Genomic DNA, 10,077 nt, shown 5'->3' on the forward strand with positions numbered 1-10,077 from the left:
AAACATAAAGTTTATACTTGCATAATAAGCCTTGATACCATTTGTCATTGGAATCTTTGAAAAATCTTGAATTCCTGTCTTAGTTTACTCATGAAACGAACACCAACTAAACTCGGCTCAACACAAAATCACACTCTGGTTGCCACAAGCTTTCTCACTCATAAAGGATGATGGTGGTGGTGATTTACGGCCACAAAAGGCAAGGGAAAAACCAATGGAAGAAGGCTCAAAAATGAAGAAGGAATCAACAAGGCAGCCACTTGGTTCCAGGTAGGAGTGGACAAAATGTCCAAACCAAACCAAAACCAAACCAAACCGAGTGGTTCGGTTCGGTTCTATGAAAAAAATTAATGGTTTTGGTTCTTTGAACCGAGAATCACTTGGTTTCGGTTCCTGTTCGGTTCTAATGCCAGAAGTAAGATCCAAACATAATTTATAATTTTATTTTTTGTATGAATCTAATTTTATATTAATGGAAGTTAGTCCAATAGCCATTATTTTTTTTATAGCCAATTAAACGTGTTTAACTAATTAATTATTTTCTCTAATAGTCATAGCTGTCTAGCCCAAAGGGTTAAGAGAAACCCAAATTCCCAATTCCAATTTGTCTCTCAACATTCACCATCTCACTCTGGTCATCGATGTTGCCTTCCAATTCATCATTGTATTTGTCTTTGAGGACACTTTGAATTCTGAGGTAGTGATGTTTGTTTGTTTATAAATACATATAATTTCTAAACGAAAGCTGACCCTTTTGTTGGAATTTCTTCATTTTTTGAATTTCTTAAAATTCACCTTCACAGTACCATGGTAGAGGAAGATAGGCAGTACCACCATCACTTTTTCGAGTTTGAACACAGACATCATCATCCCACACCATTCCTCGTTTAGACAGTGCCACTTTTCCCTGTTTGCACAAGGACATCATCCCACATTTGGACAAAAGATGAAATTGAACTCGATATTATTAACTTCAACCGAGCTACAGTGACTACAAGGATGATTGCACGATTGACACAATACACATACATGGGGGTCAGGATTATTTTATTCATGGAGGACCCACGCCTCGACTATGAGTGCGCGGTCATCCGTGCACTAACTGACACAGGTTGAGTGGCTTAATTTTATTAACTTTTGGCAATGATTCATTCGTTTATATTTTATTTGTTAGTTTGGATTTTTATATTCTTGATTATTGATAATTTGAACTTGTTAAATGTTTGATACTTATATTTTTTATTTAAGTACATATTACTAACTTATAGATATTGTGCAAGACTGAAAACTTAAGTAATAATACTAGTCTACTAGAACCAGACCAAACCAAACCAGAACCGAATGGTTTGGTTCCACTTCTTAAAAAAAAAATCATTCGATTCCATTATTAGAAAAATCATTGGTTCATGGTTTAGTTTGGTTCTCTTAAAACTAGAACAAAATGGAACCACGTCCACCCCTAGTTCCAAGTACAAAGCAAAACGTTTTTCCCTCTTTTCTCCAACCACACGCACGCGCAAAAGACTAGACAAACAGAATGGATATATAGCATGAATATTAGGTCATCTCCAATTTGGACCAAGTCATTAATTGGGCCACCATAAAGACCACAACTATCCAACAATAAATGGGCCAATAATATGACCATCCAACTCAATAACTTGGGCCATCCACAAGTGTTGGGTCACGAGCAACATTAACTTAATTAAGTTACTTCAAATGACCCCAATTTGTTTAAAGGTCGAGCCACCACTAAGGTGTGGATATAACTTATTTAACATCGGTTTAACATTATTGTTCGAAATTTATAGGGTATCAAAATCCAAGACACACCTACTCAAATCAATGGCATAGTTTTTTACACATCACACAATATCAAATTCCATGTACACTAGGAATATACAGCTAGTTTAATCCTTCAAAAAATTAAATCGTTGAAGGATATTACACATCAAGGACCAAGGAATGTCGTACATGCAAACTGGAACGTGTCACAGTGTTTTGGTCTACTGGGATGAAAAATATTATAAAAGGGTAAAATGAAAGAATTGTTATGAAAAGTAAATCTCATGGAAGGTTTGTGTAATTTTTTGGAAAGAGATAAATATTTCTGAAATCGTTATAAGATTAATTTTTTTTTTTTCCCTCAACATTCACACGATCATTTCTGGTACTATATATAAACTAATTTGCATTGCAAGAAAAATTATGTTTACATTTGTTGTTAATTATGTCATTTAACTAAATCTTATATTTTTCCTTCAACCTTTACTATATAATCAATAGTCCGTACATATTATTATTATTAATACACAAATTGTCAATGTTCTTTGAAGATTTTGAATGAATAATGCTACTTTGACCAAAAATCCCGCGAGATTCAACGACCGAAGATGCCGCGGCGGGAGTTAATTGGATGAAACAATTGACTATGTTTAAAACAGTCTAATGATGAAATATTATATCAATCTTTCTCTTTCTGTAGCAAAATTGATTTGAAAATATCCTGAATAAAGAATAGGACTGGTGTGCATTTCCCTTCTCAAGTAATTTCATCCGATTGTCAACGGATTTGAAGTAAGGCGTACATCAACCAATCCAAATTATACATGTATAAAATTCTACAAACTCGAATATCATGTACCTCTAGATGGTATGGTGATCGCTGTACCTGCTATTATATATAAATTTTCACTATATATATAAATTTTCGCTGATGCTGATTAGCATATTCTGCCTAACAAACGAAAATAAATAATGGCAATTTGAGTGGCAGAACATGTTAATGGGAAGACTGCAAATACTAAAGTATAATGCAAGTGGAACTCCATAACATAGTAGTTATTATTATTATTTTCTATCATAATTTAAGGGTTGATAAAAATATTGATAGGTCCATCGTCAAGAACACGTACTAATCAGCAATGGCGATAACCTTTCAATTGCCATCCGTACTTACTCTTATTACATTTTCAATTCCTAACATTTTCATGTGTCGCTTTGACCAGCCGCCTCCAATTAAATAGCAAGTTACTTGCCGTTTTTGTCTTCTTCCCTTCAACTCTTTTATATTTTTTTAGATTACTTTTATACGCAATCTTTTCCTTTTATATATAATTATTTATACATACGGCTAAATTTTAGTCTATTTATCAAAAATATTATATTAATTCGTTTGGAGAAAAAAGTGGCTCACCATAAAAAATGTTTCTTGATTAAATTATTTCTTCTCATAGTTGCTTTTTGACATATTTTTTAATAAGGCTTTTTAACATTTTAAATTTGTATGCCATCTTAAATTTTGCTTATCTCAATATGACCCATCTAGTTATCATCAATGTTAGGCTGAGCTACTATAGCTACATGCCTCGAGATTAAAGAAAATTTTAAATAATGGACTCAAATGATGTACATATCTACATCCATGAGAGCTCGATTCATGTACACAACAATAGAAATAACAATCAACAACATGCATTCAAAATACAAATCACACGTACACTTCATGAAAGACACTTCAAGCTAGGCTTTTACTTATGCTCATAGCGATCTTAAATCAGGTTTTAATATAGTTGGTTCATCCATCCATTTTGACAATCCTATATTATAAGCACTCATTTATTTTTCGCCTTGCATTGTCCTTAGCTTGTAATTAATGTTCCTCTATTATGTCTAGCTATTAATTAAGTTACCATGTACGGCAGTGTGCTTCATCTCTCACGCAAAGTCAAAGTATACAGTTGTAGCATGTGGTGGTTAATTTCATCCATTTGACAAATGCAATCTATCCTATAAATATAAAAAGAAATTAAAAAATATATATAATAAAATAAGAATTGTTTTGAGAATTAGAACTTCAAATTAGTCCGACTACTCTATCCACTTTTAATTAAAAAAGTTGAGATAGATAAATATTTTGTTTGGGATAAATTATAATAAGATTATAATGAAAATGAGTATTGAGTCCAATGAAATGTGTAGATAATGAGCGAGAATTGTGAATGTGTTGCTAAAATTTAAGTTCAATTTTAACTTCCAATCATAATGAGTTTTTAATTTTTTCTCGAAACAATTTCTTCAATTTATTTATTTTTTCAAAGCCCAAAGTAAAGTTTTCATTAAGGTAAGAAGCTGCAAACTAAAGGCAAAATATAAGTGAACATAATCAATCTTTAATATCTTCACTTGTTCCTAAAGTGTAGTATCCTCCTCTTAATCGACATACATACAGATATAGCTACTTCGTGGGAGTGTATGATTTTGCTTAATGCAATGAACATCCGTGGTTCCATGATAAATTAAATCAAATGTATACACATATATTTATAAGTTGATTGCAAAATCTAGCCTCATCACATACAATATTTTTGGGTCAACAAGTGAACATATCAATCATATATCTGTTAACATGTTCATAATCTGTAGTAGTTATAAATAAGAATAAATGAGTGATGAAAAAACGATTAGTGTTTTTGAATTTTACGAAATGTATGAATAAAAAATAATTCGATCAAAAATATTTTTTTTATCAAGATATCAATAAACATTTAAAAATACCGTACCAAACATATTCTGTTGAGTTTGCGGTTGCTTATGCTTATAATAGTAAAAGTAAAAGAATATCGTACAACACTTGCTTACATTAATTGATGCAGACTTTCTAGCTAGTCATAGTAGTGAAAACGCGTTCATATTCAAGAATCAAATTCAATGCATTAATTAATAAATACAAGTTTCTAGTTCTCGAAAGACCAATAAATTTAATTGGCAGGAGCACCAACCTCGCCAATGTTTAATGCAAAAACAAAATACAAAAATATAGTGCAAGTGGAGCTCCACATGTGGATTAATTATTTTAAATCATATCTTCAGAAATATGAAAATCAGAACTGCTATGCTGATAGGTAACTTATAATTACAGTATTTTGAATTCCGTCCATATGGACCGTACTTATGAATACATTTTCTACTCCTGCTGTGCTCAAGAACGTTAGTTTTTGCCTCCGCTTGGATATAATTTATAAATGGTTCATAAATTTAGTTAACCTTTAATTATATAATTATTTTAGTATGAGAGTTTTAGTTAAAAGAACTTGCATAAAACATTACAAAGAAAAATGCAACCAACTGAATTAGAATGATAACGTCGTGGAGCTCATTAATTTGAGAAGCTATTAATGACAGTATAAGTATACGGTGGCGACTAACACCTTAAAATAATCAATCCACATGCAGTTGGCTTTGATTCCGGCGAGGTTGTTGCTGTTTCTAAATAGATTTAATGGTCTTCTATTAATTAAGAAATTGATCTGTTTCTTCCATATGCACGAATTTTCACTCTTCTACGGCTGGAAAGTCAGCAAGCCTGAGAATACATCAAATTACAAAGCTAAATTTCTTTTAAAATGGACTGTCTCCACTTCCCAGTTAACATTGTTGGTATGTACGTTAATTCTTTCACTAGCATAAGGATATGAAGCCGCATATTCCTTTAATTTGTTTCCTAGTTGATCCAGAGATGAGTGAAAGAAGACAAACTAAAAGGAGAAGCAACTTGTAATTTAATTGCAAATGGTTGGTCAAAGTCACACATGTGAAAAGATTAGGTATAGAAAATGTGATATTAATAAGTACGGATGGCAAGTTTAAAGCATATCACCATCTTGAAATTGTTATCCCTTGGTTGGTTGTTTCATCAATATATTTTCACATCTTAATCCATCCCTCTTGTCATAACGAATGGAAAGGTGCCAACACATTTTTTGACATCTTCCCATCTTTCGATTTTATATAATAGTGATTTGCTGAAGTACAAAAAATATATTGATTGAACAATCAAGGGGATAGAAATCATGACAGTAGATCTGACTTTCTTATGTGGTAGCTAAAATATAATTATTTTTGCACTTGCATTGCATTATATCTTAGTATTTACAATCTTCAATTTAACATGTTGATTAGCATTGAATCCGGCGAGGTTAGTACGCAAATTAAGATTCTTTATAAAATTCGAGAGTTGTAATATACTTGCCTCTCCCCAGTTCAAATGGAGACCATATGCATTTGCAGTACCTTTAGTTATGCTTCTAGTTAAAAATTCTTTTGCAATTTACATCACTTTTAACAATATTAATTAAATATGAAGATCTTAAATCCAAGCAGTATCTAATTTTATTTAATACTTCATATATATATATATAAAGCGAAACCTTCGATTTTTTTCCTCTCTCCCTCTGTTAGTTACAATGTGCTAAAGAAATTTGGAGTTTTACCGTATTCCTTAAGTCACACCCCTCGAAAGTGGGACGAAATTACTTAGGAATGCGACTACATAATAGTTTTAATTCTTTATTTGAGACCTCAATATATTCAAAGAGTTGACTATTATATGTATTATAAATGTAAAAATTAATAATACGTACCGCTGATCGATTAAAAAAGAAATAATATGTACAATGAAAGTAGACTTTATATTATTTAAATATATGTAATAATAAATAACATGTACGGCCATGCATAATATGTGGACGGTTGGCAGAGGCAAATACTTGCCGTACATCTACTCTAGCAGATGGAATTTTTAATTGTAGTATAATTATTATTATTTTTTTTCAATCCAAATTAATTTATCGTGCTAAGACTTATCATGTGAAGAAAATTTATTATACTAAAATGACTTTATTATCGTTCAGGGATATCATTTACCTTACAAGTTATGGAAGCTTTATTTGAAACTGGTGGATTTTCTTTATTTCAAAGGATAATTTTCCATATGTAAGATTTGTAGGGGCTAAATTATTTCAGTCTAATTTGATTCCTGTCATGAGAGGATTCATTTGCTATTTATCTAACCGTATACATTGTAATTGAATTCTTGATCACCTCGATGGCTAATGCTTGCTAGTTGGGCAAGTATTTAAGAATGAAAGACAACTTTTTCTAATTTGTTGAAGAGTGAGAGTGCGTGAATGATTAGCTACACCTGATTTTGGGTTTAAATTTGACTTCTACACTCAAGACACTTCTTGTAACTTGGTTAGTTCATCATTAGCGGTAAGCTTAGATGACTCACTATAAATTATAATATACCGACCTTCATCAGGCATTGTCCATGAGAAGTGCTGATTTATGTTGATCAGCAAATGAAATTTGAGTTTGACATACTAGTCTGTTTCATTAGACCTGTAAATTTTTTCCGACGATTGCTTCAAGTTAAACTATTTTCGAAGCTATTAAATCTTATTTTCAGAAAATATTAGACTCAAAATCATTGAATTAATTACTTTAAGGTTTGAACGAGTGAAGTGATATAGTGATTGATTGCTTAGATAAGTGTCTAGGTAACAAAAACAATGACGAGGAAGATACCACTTAAAGACAGCTCGTAAGATAATATTTGAATATAGTAGCAAAAGTCTCTCGTATAGATGCTACAAATATCAACTAATCAAGATAAATGAAAATTGAAACGAGTCATGAGTGTTGATTTAAATTTACATATGAAAGAGACTGAATAGTACACAGAATACATGTAAAAACTCTTGCTAAGAGCTAATCATAGTCATTATTCCTACTTTTTCTTACATTAATTTTTATAGCAAGACACCGAGAGCTTGATATATAGCTAGTATATTATATTATGCAAAACTCTCATACAAATCAAACATGGTTTGGTGTTGAGTGTGACGGCGTTGCTGCACAGGCGATCTCCTGTCTTTTCCCACGTTCAGATCGGCTGTTTTGGGCAAATTTGATACTTGCACTATTCAAACCCTTTTCTTTCTCATCATCGTTCCATTCTGATGCATAGTAGTACTCTTCAGTGTATTTTATATTTTTAGAAGGTGGGATAAACATGCTTCCCCACTGCGGAAAGTGGATAAATGCCACTGGAATAGTGCACGCTACTGCCATCACTCCCATCCAAGTCAGACCAGATGCTGTGGAAAATCCTGTGTTGGAGAAGAAAACTAATTGGGTTAATCCTCCTCCGAAGTTTCCTCCGGCCCCGGTTAGCCCGGAGATTATGCCTAAAGAACGACGAGAAACAAATGGAATGATTCCATATGCTGCTCCACATGCAGCTTGAGCTCCAATGGAGAATAATATCATGGCAAGAATGGCTATGGGAAGTGAATTGGCGCGTCCAAGCCAAATGCAAAAAACTCCTCCAAGAGTTTGGACAATCCAAAGGATCCATAGCCTACCTCTCATTCCGAATTTCCGGGCTGCTAAGTCAGATGCGTACCCTCCGAAAGGCCGTGAGAAGAAGTTTGCCATACCGAAGCTTGCGGCTACGATTCCGGCAGTGTGTAGTTTGAGATTAAACCTGGAGAAATATAATTGTCAGTTTACGAAAATTGAGACTTATTAGGGTTAAAATAATTCAGTATAATACAAGTATGAGAGCACACACCTGTCATAAAAATATTCTGCTATAACGTTGTTTATGCATAGCTCTACTCCCATGGAAAAGCCATAGATGAGGAAAAAAACCCATGTCCTATAGTTTGTGACTGCATATTTGAGAACCTAAGCATTACGAAGAAACAGACTAATTAGCTCAAAGAAAATGTAATTAAAGAGCAATTAAATTAAGACCAATGGAATTAACAAGGAGGTATCATTTACCTTAGAAAACTTGTCCTTGTGTACAGCACCTTTCTTCTGCAGGGTGCTAAGGTTTCCGTCAGGGAAGTCTTGACCAAGAGTTAAAACCATAACACCTATAATTATGTGAAGCCATCCCGGGATGAAAAATGCAATCCTCCAGGCAGTGAATGGGGTGGCTCCTGAAACCTTTATTATATGGAAAAGAAAAGGCATTAGCAATTGACAGACACCGCCCCCCATGTCACCCCAACCAGCAGCAACTCCATTGACAAGCCCAATTATCGAACTGTTAAACATGATGCTAGTCCAGTACTGGCACGATACAAATGTTGCAAGGGAAAATCCGATCATGAACCGGACAGCAATGTAGCCTTGAGCTGATGATATGAATGCCACGGAGAAAACAACGGGTGCTGTTAATAAGTTAAGAAAAGCACAACCGTATCGTGGTCCAATCAAGTCACAAATTACGCCCATTACAAGCCTAGAGAAGATGCTTCCTGATACAGAAGCAACCCCAGCATTTCCAATGTCTGTTCTGGTCAAGCCTAGGTTATCCCGAATAACGGGAACTAGAGGTGCAGCAGCAAAAGTTGATATAAAACATGTGAAAAATGAAATCCAGGCTAGGTGAAAGGATCTCATATGAGGTTGTGCAAAAGACAAAATTTTGATAGATTTTGCCTTGTGTTCAGAATCAACTGGCAGATCAAATTTTGCTGTAGTATCAGTAGGGACTGTGGGGGAAGTTACAGAGAACGAAAAGGTTTGTTCTTTGCCAGTTAATCCATTCACAGAACTTCCAATGGAACCTTCAATATCAGCCATTCTCTCTTTATAGCTCTCTTTCTCACTCTCTGTATGTATATATGTATCTATTGACACATACAATGTATGTAGTGATGGAATGAGGAACAGAAAGTAGAAGATGTTGTGTTTGGATGGTTTGAAGTGGTGGAGGAGAGCTAGTATTTATAATGTCTTGGCCGTTGACATTGTAAAAGGCCCACGTATTCTTGACATTGCCATCACATGCCCTCCTTCAAAGAACTTATCTACTTATAACTTATGTTTTAATTATTTCTTTAGCAGTTTAAAAGTTTAATTTTGTTCAGAAGTTAGGCTGTCATTAGGCCAATAAATACTAGCTAGATATTAATTTATAAATAAATGACTATGATTATCGAAATGAATCTAAAGTATAGGCCAAGTTAGACGGTTGCCTCTTGTGACTACTTATATGTAGTGCTCTTTCACAGTGGTGAAAAACGCCATGATTAATTTGTTAGACTTTGATTATTCTTTCGTATTAGGAATCCGCGTCAGTTAGGGGAAATAAGGTTCAAGGCCAACAATAAGTTAAATTTAAAAAAGTGGGCCCATATGTAGGTATTAATTAACAAACACAGTTGAATATATAAAATTAGAAGGATTAATTTATTCAATAATACTACATGTACATTT

The 10,077-nt window shown here is 33.4% G+C and overlaps 1 protein-coding gene across 1 annotated transcript; it reads right to left on the reverse strand.

Moving 5' to 3' along the window:
• Positions 1-7,476: 7,476 nt before the first annotated feature.
• LOC111384395 (high affinity nitrate transporter 2.4-like) lies at positions 7,477-9,547 on the reverse strand. The gene is made up of 3 exons (XM_023008670.1): positions 8,632-9,547; positions 8,417-8,532; positions 7,477-8,329 (listed from the first exon to the last, which is right to left on the reverse strand). Exons 1-3 carry the CDS (start codon positions 9,439-9,441, stop codon positions 7,660-7,662), a joined length of 1,596 nt encoding a protein of 531 aa, XP_022864438.1. The 5' UTR covers positions 9,442-9,547; the 3' UTR covers positions 7,477-7,659.
• Between the last annotated feature and the right edge of the window lie 530 nt (positions 9,548-10,077).

Source organism: Olea europaea, unplaced genomic scaffold, assembly GCF_002742605.1.
Source record: "Olea europaea var. sylvestris unplaced genomic scaffold, O_europaea_v1 scaffold2905, whole genome shotgun sequence".
Classification (NCBI taxonomy): domain Eukaryota; kingdom Viridiplantae; phylum Streptophyta; class Magnoliopsida; order Lamiales; family Oleaceae; genus Olea; species Olea europaea.

Bases quoted from the DNA above. Each gene is read 5' to 3' on its own strand.
- LOC111384395 (XM_023008670.1), bottom strand. From the start codon at position 9,441: ATGGCTGATATTGAAGGTTCCATTGGAAGTTCTGTGAATGGATTAACT. The intron at 8,533-8,631 runs GTAAATGATACC...CGTAATGCTTAG, and splicing joins ACAAGGACAAGTTTTCTAAG to GTTCTCAAATATGCAGTCAC. The intron at 8,330-8,416 runs GTGTGTGCTCTC...ATATTTCTCCAG, and splicing joins GCAGAATATTTTTATGACAG to GTTTAATCTCAAACTACACA.